Source organism: Podarcis liolepis (assembly GCF_965112155.1).
Source record: "Podarcis liolepis genome assembly, chromosome: 8".
Taxonomy (NCBI): domain Eukaryota; kingdom Metazoa; phylum Chordata; class Lepidosauria; order Squamata; family Lacertidae; genus Podarcis; species Podarcis liolepis.
In genome coordinates this window covers 42,168,913-42,185,831 of record NC_139560.1, presented here as the reverse complement: position 1 = coordinate 42,185,831, position 16,919 = coordinate 42,168,913, and the positions used below count along the sequence as shown (strand labels likewise).

The 16,919-nt window shown below is 41.9% G+C and overlaps 1 protein-coding gene across 1 annotated transcript in view; it reads left to right on the top strand.

Annotated features, from left to right (window-relative positions):
• The window catches only part of MEP1B (meprin A subunit beta), a 50,960-nt gene that overhangs the window by 19,000 nt on the left and 15,041 nt on the right, over window positions 1-16,919 (top strand). Inside the window, 8 exon segments of the mRNA XM_083517830.1 lie at window positions 2,731-2,777; window positions 2,885-2,928; window positions 5,022-5,100; window positions 7,183-7,300; window positions 10,916-11,094; window positions 11,864-12,082; window positions 14,595-14,747; window positions 16,279-16,494. Of these exon segments, the coding sequence (XP_083373956.1) occupies window positions 2,731-2,777; window positions 2,885-2,928; window positions 5,022-5,100; window positions 7,183-7,300; window positions 10,916-11,094; window positions 11,864-12,082; window positions 14,595-14,747; window positions 16,279-16,494 (1,055 nt within the window).

The window sequence follows — 16,919 nt, the reverse complement described above, 5'->3', positions numbered from 1 at the left end:
TAGATATAAATGCACAAAAATTAAAAGATTACAGCTCTTACTGAAGTTGTACATCATGGATTTGTGGCTATTTTATGTGCTTCTGAGCGGAGTTATTTTGCAGATAGTTTGCTGTCTGGTAAGACAATAAAAAGCATACTTTAATTCTTAAGGATTAAGTGAATTAGCACATTTGTATTTAATGTGCATATTTTTTTAAAATGCCAATAGTTTCTGTAAAACAGGGCCAGGGGTCATAATTATTGGGGTTGCAGTGGGGAGAGAGAGTTTAATCATTTCCTCCTTGGCTGTGGTTCTGACAAAAATCACTCTTTTGGAGTTAACTTCTGCCCAAGATTCCATGCTTCTCCCTCCCGTCACTTCTGGTGCAGCCACAAGGATGAGATCAGAAGCTTTTGCTTCCAATTTACACAACAGTTTAGCATTGTGGCTTAACCTAAACTGTGGTTAATTTTATCTATGCCAGAAAAGAAGGGGGACGTGCATGAGCCTAGGGGCAGGTTATGTTGGTTCCCGCCACAGTAAATGCAGCCTCTGTCTCTGTGTGTTCTGTCCCCTATTTTAGAGTAGTTGTTTTATATATCAAAAGCTAAAACAATTTTAAAAGTTTTCAAAGTGTAATTATACAAATACAAAAAAAGAACAACAAGCTTACATTGTTATAAGTTGTTAATGAATAAATGTCTGAAATAACATTTGTACCATAGTGTTATTTCTACTTGTATCCTCTCACTTATTATAATGGTATGTGTTCTAATATAACAAACTAGCTAAACTGTATGGTACAAGAGGCTAGTATAAACCACAGTGTTGTATCTATAGAACAACATGATAGACAAACGGCACACCAGCTATTTTATTATCCTTATTATGAAGTGTGGGTAATGAATATATTTTAATGATCCAGTATTTTCATATATGCTAGGTTATGTGTAATATCCCAGTATCCTACTGACCAATAATTAATTTTGTTTAAACACCTAATCCAAGCTCTAGTGATTTTCTTGAGCTGAGGCCTGGGAAATGATGCTGTGTCTTTTTTTGAACCTCCATATGCACACCATTCTCTTGTTTGGTACAACACTAGTTCCTCTTCCTTTCCAGTTGTGAAATTGTAGGATTATGGAAAAAGAAATTCTCTTTAACTGTTCTGTGATAGAATTTTAGGGAATTTAATCCCAGCTCCGTGCAATTGCTAAGCACACCAGCAGGAATATTATCACCACAGTATATAAATATATTAACAAGAGAAAGCAACGGTTAACCAAGATTTTTAAAATATAGCAAGAAACGGGGTTTAGTCCCATGTCTCAGGTAGAACATGTTTTCATATATGCACAGAAAATCATAGGTGAATCTGACTTTAAACTTTTGATGCAAAACTTGCCAGATGAATTTGGCTGATAGAATGGCTGCACTTGCCATTAGGTATCACCTGTAATCTGCAAAGAACAGATTGCACATCTGACTGTTTCCTCCTTTCTTTTATTCTAGCCTGTTCAAGAACTACAGGGTGAGTTCTATTTTGTATCTTACTAATTGTGACAAAATAGGGGCAACATAAGCAGCTGCTCATGAGCACAGCAGACTCAAAAGCTGATTTAGAATTATGGTTAGCAGATTGACATTCTAATCCTAAGCGTATTTACTTGGAAATTAAGCACCATTGAGTTGAGTGGAACTTGCCTCTGAATAGGTATGCTTCTAGAACAATACAGAGGTGGGGAGAACCAAAGGTGTGCACTGACCAGATGGAAGGTGGGGTCTGTTTTTCTTCCTCTGCCCTCCCTGCACCCCAGTTCCAGGAGCTTTCCTTCTGAACAACTTTTGCCCTTCCATTTATCACCGTGGAGGGGCTACATCAGTTCCAGGACTGGTGTGGTTTGTCCCTGGTTCCAGAGTTGTGCTGGGGGAACAGAAAGAATTAGGATCTGGCAAATCCTAGCATGACTTCCGCATGCTTCCTTTTTGACCTTTTGACATTGGGGCTCTATTGGAAAAAAAACACTGGCTATGCATCTTTCTGCAACCTCATACTAGAGGCTTATAAGGTCTGATCTCCCTCTGTGGAAGGACCTCTCTCTCCACCTGTGGAGAGGGACAGTCACATAAAAGTATGGCCTCTAGGATGCAGGGGCATAGTGGTGGTGGGGGGGAGGCTACCAGGGCAATAGCCCCAGGCACATTGTTTTAGGAGGTGTTGCACATTTGGCTCCTCACACTGCCCTGTCAGTCCTGTGCTGCTTTTTGTGAGGCTAGGATCAGATCTGAATGATTCACAGGGCAAATCATGCAGATCACATCCCAGCCTCGTAAGGCTGGCTGGGCAGCACGAGCAGGAAGCAACAGCCATGGGGCCTTCAATCCCAGTCCTGCCCTTGCTTTGCGAGGCTGGGATCAAAGGGCACATGGCTGCTGCATCCTCCTCACGCCACCCTGCCAGCCTTGAGCCGCTTTATGAGGCTGGGATGACCCAAGGGCTGTGTTGGCCAGCTGGGCTCCCTTCTGCGTAGGCAGGCAGGTGGTGCAGCGCAGCTCGCTTGGCTCCGGTGGGGAATTCTGGTGGTGGCGGCAAGGACTGAGATGGCGTGGTGGGCTCCGTTGACCTCTGCACCCCGGTATGCCCCTGCTGGGATGCCCTGCCAGGGACTGCAGCCTGCTTGTTGTAATGGATAAAATACAATGGCTATAATTACAACTATCTCTGTTTTCTTTTTGTTTTTCAGAAAGAAATGAAGACAGTGGAATAGATCAAGATATCTTTGATATCAATGAAGGTTTTTCCCAGCCTAATGTTTTAATTATTATTGTCTTTTATAATAGTGTGTGTGTGTGTGTGATCATGGATTAAAATGCACTAACCTGCTGTGGGTTTCTTTTTTAGCATTGGGACTGAACTTGTTCGAGGGTGATATCAAACTTGATGAGGTGAGTTGAAATGACAAGCAGCAGTATAAATGACTGCTAACTTGGGGATGATGAGCCCATGCTTCCCTATTGTAAAAAGGTGATAAGATTTTGCCCTAGTCTGAGATCTTCCCTTGCTTCATAGCTTCCTGATGAAGAAGCTCCTGGCTGTTTTTGTAATGCCCGCCTTTCACTGCAGCCCCTTTGAAGCTTCCCATCCTTCTACTCCTCACACTTTATTATTTTTGGTGCCTTGCCAATGGAGACTGCTACACCTTTAGCATTGCACTACACCAGGCAGTTGAAAGGAAGGATGAGATGGGCATAAAGGTCACATCAGTCCAGTGGCTGGGAAAGTTGGACCTTGAGGTTGAGCCAGGAGGTTCCTCCTCCATGTGATGCCTAAGGCTACAGGAGCTCCATCAGAGTGAGGAGCTATTAACCCTGTTTATTAGCTATAAATGTTTTCTTTATGAAGCTATAACTGGAAGTGTCTGGAGAGGAATTAATATAGAATGTCTGAGATAATAAAAGAGGAAAGAGTACTGTAAAAATGTGGAAGCATGACACAGAATATAATCAATTCAGCCATTAGGTTACCATTATTAGCATTTTAATTTCCCCCGCATTGAGATAGATGCCAGTACAACACTGAAAGCAAAAATGCTAACCCTATGCAGACCACAGTGGATGGGAGAGATTTACAGTATATCTTATTGTGTGTGTGTGTGTGTGTGTGTGTGTGTGTGTGTGTGATTTACAGCCTGTACATCTCATCCAATCTTATGCTGATAGTTCAATTCAATGATTAGACCACTGGATTTAACAGGCTTGTATGGTCAGAAGATTCCAAAGAAAGTTATAACCCTGTACTTAAGTGTCATGGAAAGTTAGGATGCAGCAGATTAAATTGTGGTTCCATTGTTGATTTTTGCCCAGGCAGACATACCACTGCCTCAGTGTTTCAGGGAAGGCTGTATAAACAAACACCCATGCCTTTTCTTAATGGTCTTCTGTCTCTGGCTGGAGTTAGCTAGCAATGCTTCCTGGAGTCTATGTTGCAACTACAAGTGGATAAAGCCTCTCCCCCAATTCCAGCTATTACTTCTAAAAATGAATCCTGTGCAGCATGCGAGATAAGACCTGCCTGCCTATTCCACCAACTTGGGCAAGAGCTATGATTTAAACATACTATCTTTTTCTTTCATTGTTTGGAATTCTGTGTTCTTTGTGCTAATAAATCTAAGTTTTTTATTAGCTAACTGGTATGATCTGGTCCAATAAAATTTAGAATGTTTTTTACTCCCTGTGATTACTTTGGTACTCTTCCAAGTAAACAGCAAGTACTGACGACCCTCCAGGGGAATTTGATGCAGGGATACTAGAAGATGGCCGTGACTTGGTGCCCCAGTTAAATCTTACACCTCCTTTGTAATACTTAATAGCCCTACTGCTCTGACAACTTAGCATGTGGCAGCAGCTGTTGACTCTTTGTAGGGTGAATCTAGTCCCAGAGAAAAACTAGAGCAATGAAACCCCCTTTAATTTGGCATATCAAGCGATGACGTGTGGGATGTGAGGTTAAGGGCCTTCGAAAAGACCTCTGGGATGTCACAATCAGGCATCTAAAGAAACTGATTTTATGCTTATGACTAATACACTATTTCAAGGATTGCCAGTGGGAAACCATGTGACTTGACTACTTAAGTAAGATCAGGTGTTTTTTACTACAACAGAAATTGCACCATGCGGCACACATTTGAATACCTTTTCGTAATAGCTATAAGGAGCATGAAGGTAGTGTGTGTGTTTTCACATGAGTGCGCAACTTTCTGAAATGTTGCATCCAGTGCTTGAGTCTTGAGTCTACATTTGTAAAGAAATCCCAGGGGTGCACAGAATATTCAGTCTTGCATATAGCTGCAACTCCACGACACTGAGGCACTTCCAACAGACCAGCCCCAATTATCCAATCCCAGTGTGCAAGAACAATGAGGAACTGGATGCACCACACTGCAGGTGCCTAAAGAGCAAAAGTCTGAACTCAGAGGAGTCACAGTGCCAACTCTTGTGCTTTCTTTCTCTGGATTTCTTGTATTTGCCTTCCTTTTCAGAGACCAGAACGTAACTCCATTATTGGCAATGAATATCGATGGCCTCACACCATTCCATATGTCCTTGAGGACAGCCTAGGTACGGCAGTTACGTAATTTCTTAAGATCACTTGTTGCAGAAGCAACCTTCAGTATGAACATTTGTTCTTTTCTTCAGTATTAATTTTGGTGGTATATTTGCTAAGATTTGGGGTAAAAGGCGTACTTCATAAGAACAAATAGGATATAATTTCTTAAGCTTTTATTTTTGCCAACAATTTAAAAAAGTATATTACAAACCCCACCTCTCAATACAGAAATATGAAAAAAAATAAACTTCAGCATTTGATAAAAATGCAAGCTCAACTTGTGAATAAAACCAGCTAGGCCTGTATGTGGAAGGTAACAGTGCTAGCCAGGAATTCCAAAAAGTTGTAAAGGATACATCTGGTTTAGTCAAACCTTGGACAGATATAGATAGGTAGCCGTGTTGGTCTGCCATAGTCAAAATAAAAAATTCCTTCCAGTAGCACCTTAAAGACCAACTAAGTTAGTTCTTGGTATGAGCTTTCGTGTGCATGCACACTTCTTCAGATACACATCACTTCAGAAGTGATCTGAAGAAGTGTGCATGCACACGAAAGCTCATACCAAGAACTAACTTAGTTGGTCTTTAAGGTGCTACTGGAAGGAATTTTTTATTTTGACTTGGACAGATATGCTATACAGTTGTACCTCTGGTTATGAACTTAATTCATTCCGGAGGTCCGTTCTTAACCTGAAACTGTTCTTAACCTGAGGTACCACTTTAGCTAATGGGCCCTCCCGCTGCCGTTGCTGCTCAATTTCTGTTTTCATCCTGAGGTAAAGTTCTTAACCCGAGGTACTACTTATGGGTTAGCTGTAACCCGAAGTGTTTGTAATCCAAAGTACCACTATCTTTCATTATAAGGAATGTGCCGTGAGTCAGCAAAGCAGTTATGAGTTTTCTATCAGATTTTTATGAGCTGTCAGAAGAGATGACTCCTCCAGATTCTCTTTTCTTATAGCCTGGAGGAGGACCAAGAACAACAGGACAATGCATACAGTGGTACCTTGGGTTACAGACGCTTCAGGTTACAGACTCCGCTAACCCAGAAATAGTACCTCAGGTTAAGAACTTTGCTTCAGGATGAGAACAGAAATCGCATGGCGGCAGCAGGAGGCCCCATTAGCTAAAGTGGTACTTCAGGTTAAGAACAGCTTCAGGTTAAGAATGGACCTCCAGAACGAATTAAGTTCTTAACCTGAGGTACCTCTGTACTTTGAAACAGAGACTTGCAAAGGCATAGAAACACAAAGAGTTGAAATTGGGCTCTGTAAGCATCTTAGGGTTCTGGCCAGGACCCTAGAGGTCTGATGCGCAAGCAGTGGGTTTGGGTTGACTGCTTGGATGTTTAAGCTATGCCTCATTAAGCTCAGCCAGTATGCAAACAGGAGTATAAATATTACACTCCAATATTATGACTCACCAGTAAGCTTCTAGTGACCTCCTTCTAAAAGGAACCAAGCCTTGATGAAAATTGCAGTGTCTTAGCTGCTCAGAGATTTGGGGTGAGTGTAGCAATACAAAGAAATAGAGGCGAAAGATTGCCCAACTTCCAAATTTACAACAAACTCCACTTACGCTGTCTGTAGTAATAAAGTAATTATGTCATTATTTTGCACCTTCTCTCAGACTCAAAAGTGCCAATTTGGGATTAACAGTGAAGATCTGGTTGCTTATCACTTTCTAAGATGCTGCAGCCAGATTGGTGACCGGAGCCAGTTACAGGAAGAACAGAAACTCAGTGTTTAAACAGCTCTACTGGATCCCAGTACATTTCAGAGTATAATGGCTTGGAAAATAGAACTAGTTGCTTAACTTGAAGGCTTGTAGCAAATCAACAGTCCAAGGAAGCAAAAGAGAAATTTTTAGAGCAAATTGGGTTACTACTAAAATAGGTATTCATCGTCCACTTTCCTATGCTAAAGGCATACTTGAAAAGGCTTTAATAATTCTCCCAACAATTTAAATTATATTAGTCTACCAAATTTATACTCATTAGTACTAATAGCAGAGTTTCCAGTTGCTATGTGGAGGGTTAGCTGAAAGGGCATCCCTTTAGGTGAGCGATAACCAATTCTTTGTTTTTTCTTCCAGATATGAATGCAAAGGGGCTGATCCTCAATGCATTTGAACAGTATCGCCTAAAATCCTGTATTGATTTCAAACCCTGGGAAGGCGAAGCAAATTACATATCTGTCTTCAAAGGGAGTGGGTAAGAGAAATCATCCTTTTAAGTAATGTTTCTTTCTTTTTCATAGTCTCTGTAGAGTCTCACATACGAGATCTGTGCCTGTCAGTGGAGGCTGGCTCATTAGGGCAAATGGGGCACTGCCCCACCAACTCCCATCTCCTCTCAGTCGGCCCTCACCCACCTTCTTACAGAGATCAGGCCAGGGGATGGAACGGCTTGTCAGCTTCCTCAGTTACAGTGTTGCCCTTGTAGAATTCAACAGATAGGAGGAGGATGGGGGCAAAACTAACATTAGTTGGTTTTGCCTCTCAATGGCTCTGGTTCCACCTACTGTTGGTCTCCCTTCCTTCTGCCCGACCTAGTCCCAGTGGACACCAGCCATTACTGGTAAAGACATGCTTGAGCTTAAGTGAGGAAGCTGGTGCTCAGCCCTCCCAGGCCGAAGGGGAAAGGTACGGGGTATGCATGCCCTCCAAAGTGGGATGAGCATGTATTCAATTCAGAACCCTCTGATATAAGGATGCATCTAATATGGATACTTCAGTTAAGTCAACCACCTAATGGCTAACACAAACCAAGCAATTTTTCTATCTTTGACACACATTCCTCTTCGCCATCGTATGGAAGATTTGTGATTAAAGCACACGTCACAAATGTGATGAACCCAGGAAGCTGCCGTATACCAACTAGCCTGGGCTTGGTTTGTCTAGCTCAGCGTTGTCTACAATGGCAGCTGGTGGTTTTCTGAGTGCTTACGCAAGAAATCTGTGTTGAGTCAGGGCAGCTCTTAAGTCTCAGTATGTTTCTTTCTTCTGCTGGGATCATATTTACTTTAACATTTGAGAGGCTGCTTATTCATCTTGTCTGCTCTTGGAATTTGTCTTCCTTTCAACCAGAAGTTCCTTGTCATTGCTCAGAATGCTGAACAAGAGTAGACTGTTTATAGATTTATAAATAACATTTATCCATAATTCTGTTTTCTACGAAGTGCTGTATGTTCTTGCTTTTTATGGTGGCTTGTTAGCAACAGTGATAAACTGGTGATAAAAGTTATTTACCCAACCAATATGAATTTATAGTCTGCAGGAATGGCTGCATGAAATACTTTTTTAAAAAAACCGATTCTACTCTCATTGCCTTGCAAAATCACAGTTTTCAATGCTCATTTGTTAAAGGACTGTTTGACCAATCAAAGGTGATAAACTGTTTAAGATTTGGCTGAACTTCAAACATTATTCTTTTTTTCAACTGTGAAAAGCAATAAAACATATATTTCAGTTTGGGCCTTGAGTTCAAAGAACAGAGTTTGTCAGATTCTGAGAACTGAATCAGCTGAGATAAAAGATCACGAACTCCCTGTAAGTTTTTCTGAAAGGTTATTGCAGGATATGGAGGCTGGTCTTTTGGCTATTGTTTTGAAGTTCAAATAAAGTCAGGAGCTAATTTTACAAAATTCATAAGCAAGGAGTTAATATTAATTGATGTGATGTGATGTTTAGCTCATCTCAGTGTTCATCTTTTAGTTGAGTGAGGAAGGATGTATATGTGGGGGTGGGTGGGTAAGTTTTCCTTGTTTATATCAGTGGTGGATGAATACTTCAAATATCTTTTTTGTTTCTATTGTTTTGTTATTTTAATTGTATTTTTCTATTTTAAAATTTGTAAGTCGCTGAGAGAATGTCAATAGGTTTATTCAGTCCCTTAACCCCAAAAGGCTGTCATTGTTCTCCTTTCATCCATGTCTGTGTTGTTTTGCATAGTCAGGGCTAAACAGAATTAGTGGCTGGGTGGAGGCTACTTAAAATTCCTCCTACAATGGATGGCCCACACAGCCAGCAAGTTATGAGAAGCAGCTTGCCTGGTGGATTGAGTAATGCTCCCTGTGTCTCTAAAAACCATGGTTTTTGCTGGAGAACATTGCTGGATCCATACTGATCTATTTAAACCATCTGCCTTGGCTCTCTGTGAGAGAAACAAAGGCTGGAGAACAGCATTCCTATTTGCTTACTGATCTATATGGTGGTTGATCCTCATGGCAATTCATTTGTGTGTATTCTGGGTTTTGGATCCACTCACATTTCTGAATTGCATAGTAAAACTGAAGATGCTGTACAACAGACATGCATAGTTGGTTGCCATGTGCGCTTACTGTATGACTGCTTGGTCATATGGAACACTCCTAAAAGTGACCATGTGTTTACTTTCAACATCCTGTTCCATCCCAGAGCCTTTCGGCACATAATTCAAAGGGCATTCTGGCTGTATTGTAGGCATTCTGCAGATGCTGAGTTGATTTTAATGCTACTCTTATGCAGACTAGACCCACTGAAATTAATGGGTTGGGCACAACCCAGTGAATCTGGCTTATATGTCAGAAGTCAGTATTCCCTGGTACCTGCTTGGGCCATATCTTTAGTTGCTTCCCCACTCTCAACTCCTAAAGTCTGCTTCTCTTTGCTGCCATAGCCTGTTCTTCTGCCCAGAGATAGGAGCAAGAGGACCCCACTTTGCCTTCTCCCTCTAGAGATGGCCATGCAGATTAAGCCCAGAGGAAGAAGGAAAGTGAATGGGCAGCAGTGACTGTGGCAAAGAGAGGAGGGCTCGTTTCAGGAGGAGGCACTGAAGACGTCTTGTTTAAGGCCTTCCCAAAACCTGGAGCTGGCAAATCACTGAATGAATAAAGTTTCAAGGCATACAATATTGTTAAACACACTCCAATTTCCAAGTTATGAAAGATGTAAGGGGTGCCAGCACACACTTCAGGTTTGGTTTCCTTTGAATGAAGGTTACTGGAATATCTTTGTGGTGGTGTTATTCACACACATACACTAGCTAAGCATAAAATGAAAGGGCTCACAACATTAGCACCTCAGCATATTTTGCTTTTCCATCCATTTCTAGATGCTTTCAGCACAGAGAGCAAGTCAAGCCTCTTCCCAAGTCTACCTCACTATGAGACACCATAGTGCAATCATCACTGCATCTCCAGGCTTTGGGGGTGGGGGGCTGTTCCCCTCTAGGAACATCACTAGCCAGTCATTTCTACAGCAAGACACTTATACTTGACCAACTCTTCAGTTGTGCTAAGAGTTAACTTAACAGACTTGGCTAGCCCCATTTACTTAATAAAGGAACTGGTTTGACCATTTCAGTCAGTTCTTCTGCTATAGAATCACATCTTACAGATGTAAAACCACAGGCCTTGAGGGGTCCTAAATATGACATCTAGACCAAACCCCCAATTCTATAACCATATAAAATTCATAAGAGGCTTTTCACACCAAAGCTTTACTAGATACATAGTCATAAACAAAGACATGTACACAGCTTAAGGCCTTACAATGCAAATGGGAATTTATGCCATCACCATTCACGCCTTGTAGAGCAAATGGAAGGTGTTTCAGATCTCTCTCTAAACTCTCTAAGTACAGGTGTGCATCTCCTTTGGTTTGTATGCACAGTACCCAATCCAGCATGGGAATCTGGACAGAAGCAATGTCTCTGCAAGTTCTGCCTTGCAGAATTAGTGTGACCAAGTGAAAAGGGTTTCCTCTGAGTGAACCCTTTGATGGATAATTAGACTAGGGCAAGATTGTATACAGCACAGATTTTGAACACTCTTGCATTTTTTGTCAGTTGCTGGTCCTCTGTGGGAAACCGCCGGAAAGGGAGGCAAGAACTCTCCATAGGAGCCAACTGTGACAAGATTGGGACGATTGAGCATGAATTCCTTCATGCACTGGGATTCTGGCATGAACAGTCACGATCTGATCGAGATGATTATGTCACAATAATGCGAGACAGAATTCAGGAGGGTAAGCTAATTTACCTTCCTTTTAATTTAAAACCATTGATAGATTTCATCTGTACAGCTACTCATTCAACTTGAATCTCATTAAAGCTTTCTGACTTGGATGGCAATGTCTAAAATGTGATGCATTGTTATATACTCCCTGCTCCTCCAAGCAGGGAAAAGTTCAAGGGGCAGTACTGCCAGCTTTAGGTTTCCCTTTGGGTGATGGCACACACACTTGTGGCACCTTTAGAATATTTGCTTTACTTCTCAATATGTGAGCAGAGCATGAGTGAAGGCAAACAGGGCTCTTCTACAGTGATCTTCCCCCAATTGTATCTTGATCTACTTCCAGGCTGCACCTCCAATTTCACCATGCTCCAGCTAGAAACTCCCCTTTCTCTTTAAAACAGGAAACTTCTGTTTCTTTGTACATGTACCTTACATCTGACCCCTCTCCTTTTACCAAGAAGCTTGACTTATTTGGAATTCTGTGTATGCCTGCTGCATCGAGTCTCTCTCATTTCTTTCTGCTTGCAAAGCATTGTAAATTGGGTACTACTATAATAAATAAATACTCTGTGGTTCTGTATGATATACTTGGAATTCAAAGAAGAAGCGATGGGACAGCAGGCTAAGCACATAAATTATAAATTTGTTACATTGCAATGGAAGAGATATTAAAGAGTGTGCTTATCTGTAACCTAAACCAGTGGGACTGAAAAGGGCTTAGCTTTGGCTGGATTGTGATCTGTATAAGTCACCGTGGTAAGTTCTTCTGCTTCTTTCAGGTAAGGAAGGAAACTTCAACAAATATGATGATAAAAGATCTGACTTCCTTAATGTCCCATATGACTATAACTCTGTAATGCACTACAGTAAAAATGCCTTCAGGAATGGAACAGAACCAACAATAGTAACAAATATACCAGCCTTCATTGATGTGATTGGACAGCGCATGGATTTCAGTGAATATGATATCCGGAAGCTGAGTCGACTCTACAACTGCAGTAAGTGTTTGAAACCCTGTCATATCTTTTCAGCCTCCTTTAGCCATCTGTCATGGATGCTTTAGCTGAGATTCCTGCATTGCAGCGGGTTGGACTAGATGACCCTCAGGGTACCTTCCAACTCTACAATTCTATGATTTGTTTGCTTAGGTTTCATTTCTGAACTTTACTTTGGGACGAATTCAGTGTTGCCCTCTTCTGATTGTTCCATCTGGCAGCCAGAGATGCTTGCGCTGGTGGAGCAATCTCTCCTCTCCTCCCAACCCTCCCCCTGAGCCAATTTTGGGGGCACACAAGGGGAGGAGAGGGGAAGAGTCCTCTGGTGCTAGCAGAAGTGCTTGCACAGGCTTCCACTAGCAGTGCCTGTTAGTTAAATCTGGTCTTTTGCCTGGGAATACAGTAGCTTTATAGTTGCAAATAAATTCCTCACTAGCATCTGAGACAGGGGTCAGGAACCTCCAGCCCAAGGACCCAATTAGGCCCAGCACATGTCCCCATTGGGTTTCCAGTGCCATTTCTCCCCAAAGCACACCCACCTGTCCCATACCTGACATAATTTGTGATGTCAGGTTTGAGGAGGTGGAGAATTAGCTGCCAGAAAACAAATGGGTGCCTTAGCTAACTTCCTGTTAGCACTTACCAGCTCAGAAGCACAAACTGATTCCAGCTGGCTTCCTGTAAGGGCTGTAGATTGGCGTTTATGGCAAGGTGGCTGGGATTGACTGTACTCTTAGCCAGGAACTCTCTAGCGCAAGCAATGCCTACCCCTAGCAGACTGCCTGTATATGCCACTCGGCTGATTGGTGCTTACAGCAAGCTGGCTGGGATCTGCACTTACAGCAGACCCCAGAGTGGGATGTGCTGTAAGCATAAGTTTCCCTGTGCTTTGGTGGTTTGAACTGAAACCAGCGCTGCAAAGGATCACAGGATTGTTTGTTTGGGGTTGCCTGATGTGACTGAGGCTGATATAAGGTTCTCATGCTTCTGGATTTCCCTGGACACTGTCAGCAGCAGCCGTGTCCGGGTGGTGCTCATGTTGGCAGTGCCATTTTTTGCATTTATTAAAGTGATTTTGTCCAAAACCCCTCAACAACTTTGGGCAAAACTAAAAAAAAAAAGTTCAACAACTTTTCACTGTTTGAAATATGGCAACCGTAGCTGATAGGAATTCTAGTGCAACAATAACTGAAAGGTGCTGCACTGACTACACCTGACCCAGATGGACCAATGGTCTGATTCTGCATGAAGCGGCTGCTTCCTCAGGTAGGATGCTAAACAAAGGAAGAAGAAAAAAATAAGGCTGAAAAGCAGTATAAGTGGCCTGGTGGTCATTATATGGTCAGTTGATTTTACTTACATCCAATTCAGTTAGGAATGTGGTCCACTAAAACACATGCCATAATGCCATAATACAGGTGTATGTCTTTAAGGTGCCACCCGACTCTTTCATATATACACACACCCACACACTAAATTGCTGAGCGTGCAAAATCTGCCCTTTAAAGGTCCTTTTGATTTTCCTAGTAGTGAAAGAAGGATACTGCTCATTCTATAAAACAAGCCAGCTTATTTATTTTCTTTTAAAATGAAACTCATTTACTTCTACTTGAAGTGGTTTATGGATTCAGCTAATAGCACTGATTGATCATAGAGTGACTGAGGCTGTGTTCACACTTTCAGTTACCATGCTTTCATGGCATGTGTAGTACTGGGTTTTAAATCCGTGTTCACATGACAACATGCAAAATGCGTATATATCCTGTTCTTTGTTATAAAATACTACTGTTTGATGTGTTATTTCCCAAACCAGCAATCAGAGTCCTCAGGCCATTCCTAATTTATCTCTAGCCAAGGTGTGAAAACCTTTGCATACTATAAAGACATCCCTGCCTGTCAAACCCCCCCCCAACAGATGTGAATCAGATACTAAAGAAGCCATGCTATTGTGAACAGCTGGGGGGGCACTAAAATGCACAGAAAAACAGAAACTTCTCTGTGATGTGAACCCACCTTGAGTTAGAACAGAATTTGGTTCTTTTGACATTGTGGTTTTTCTAACTAACTGAGATATGAGAAGATCTGTAATTGGATTTCCCACGTTAAAAAAAAAAGTTTAACAGCAGTTGCCGGGTGAAGGTTGAGAATTATATGGAACAATGGTCCTAGGGGAGATTAACCTTTCTCTCATGCCATTCATGCCAAAACTGTTTTGTCTACTAGAGGTAAAACAATACCAGACAGACAGGTTTCCTCCCACAAGGCAGCTAGCAGCTGGTGGGGATATAGATTAGGAAAAAAGTGAGATGGAAAAAGGTTTAGCCATCTCACCTGCAGGCTCCTTGACTCTGTTTACTTGGCCACTGTTTACAGCAGCTTTTGTATTTTAGAAGTACAAATGAGTCACAGATCTCCTGATGGCATATCTAGTTGGGTCCAAACTATTTCACTTGACTGAATAGTCCCACTAAAGTAAACAAACACTGTATCTGCTCTGTTTTTTTAATGCTGGTAGCTTCGTCTTTAAGCTTTATGGAGACGTGCAGTTTTGAATTTGAAAACGTGTGTGGCATGATTCAAAGTACAGAAGATAATGCTGACTGGCAGCGCATAACCCAGGTTCCTAGTGGACCACAAACGGATCACACCTATGTTGGAATCTGCCAAGGTAATGTACAGCAATTATTCTTATCTCTTAGATAAGTATTTTCTGTGGATGTATCTGATCTTCATAACCTCACTAACTTGCTGATAAATTGCTATTGCGTTGTTAACCATGCCTGTTAGATAATTAGAATGTTTACCGTATTATTTCACGTCGTATCTCTATACATGTCTGCAACCTACTTTTCCATGTTAAGGGAATTAAGCTGTTTTCAGAACTTGAATGACATAATTTGGTTCAAATGTGCTGGGGGAGCCATTTCCCACTGTGACCTTGGTTCTTGTGGGAAGACAGGCTGTTGCCCCTTCCATAGAGCTGTTCCATAAACTAGAATGTTTACCAAAATATGCTGGAGAACAACATGCATAAATGTGGGTTGGAGCCTGGATAGTGAAGTGCCCTCATAAGATACACAGGGGAGCAACAGAGGCAAGACTAGAGTTTTTCAAGAATTGGGGATTTATTTTTAAAAGTATTTGAAAATGGTAATTTAATTCTGAAAGTTGTTCTGGAGGAGAGGTGTGCCTGAAACTATGGCAGGCCAAGGAAGTTGCACAGTGATGTTTCATTTTGCATGGGAGGAGAATGGAAAAGTAGAAGTTGGAAAATGGATAAGAAGAAGGCAGCAAGGTGAAGAGGGGGGTTATTCCTTTCCTTCCTGTCCTAACAGCAGGAAGGAGAAGTGGGGAATGCTTAGCATAAATCCAGAAAGAAGTCTGAAAAAGACTTGCCTCTTTCCAGCAAGGCTTTGCTAGGCAGAGTCTGATGGAACTGGGAGTGCAGAAAAAGAGCACACAGAGCAGGAATTTGTTCTTCTGCACTTACCAAACAAGAATCAGCTATAGTTCAAAGGTGCAAGAACAGACACCCAAGTAGAAACTCTAAAACTTAGCCAGTTTGTCTGCCAGCAAAACAAACACACCTGTACAGGGCTCAGGAGACTCACTAAGTTCTGGGTTTCTAATGTAACAAAGGAAGTGGATCTGTGCGAGATGGCAAATGGGTGGGGCCTATCCCCCAAATCACAGCTGGTTAGAAAGACAAAACCAGAGTTGAGATAGAGTGATGTGAGCTAGAAGCAAACCAGCAAGCTGAGAAGACAGAGAGAGACAGCAATGTTTGATTCCTGTTTGAATCCAAGGCTGCAGCTATGGGGGAAGCAAGGCCCTCTTGTGGTGTTAATCCTGTGAACCCCTCCATTGTAGGCTGAGGTTGCATATATGTGTAAATAAGCCATATATCATAAAGACACCAGAGTTTCCATTGTGCCACATTCTGAAGGAAACATGAACGCTGAGTAAGCGCCAGGAACCCTGGAATCTCGCACTGCTCAGAGATTGGGGTGATGTGCACCCGTGCTTTCTCTAAAGCGCACTCAGAATTTTAGGGTTCACTGTAGCCAATCACTAGATGGTAAAATGTTGCTTTGACTGAGGGACATTAAGCATCAACAGTTCCAGGGGGTTCCATGCCAGTGTATGGAGGGTGAAGAAGTTCTAAAAGTTTCCTTCCTCTCTCTCTTTCTCCTTGACAGAGACTGGCTACTTTATGCACTTTAACACCAGTGCTGGAAGTGTGTCAGATCGAGCGGTTTTAGAGAGCAGATTTCTATATCCCAAGAGAGGTTTCCAGTGCCTACAATTCTATTATTACAACAGCGGAAGTGAAAGTGATCAGCTGAATGTTTTAGTCAAGGAATACACTGATGCAAGCCCCAATGGTACCCAAAGGCTTGTGAAAACGATACAAGGTATGAAAGCATTATTTTTAGTATGTATATGCTCTTGGTCTAGTTAACACTGGGGCAGTAAATCTGTGCCTGCTCTGTATCACTTTAGACTGCAGGTGGGGGCTCAAATTATTGCATGCTCCTCCGTTAAAAAATAACAAAAAGTTGCTCTGTATAGAAGGCTAGCGTGACAGAGAGAAGATTAAGCCACATTCCTCATTCCATAACATCAAGTTTTTGATGTGGAGGTGTTTTTTTTTAATGGAGGTCAATTAAAAAATGTAGAGTTTGAAGCTGTAAAGACCAGACACCAGTTTACTATGCTGGTGAGGACTAGGCTAGAGTTTAATATTTCACGTTTGACAAGAAAAGTTCTGAGACCACAAGTATTTTATTCTTTGGTCTGGGTTCTCCGTAGTGTTTTTAATGGATTTCTCTTGCCCCTG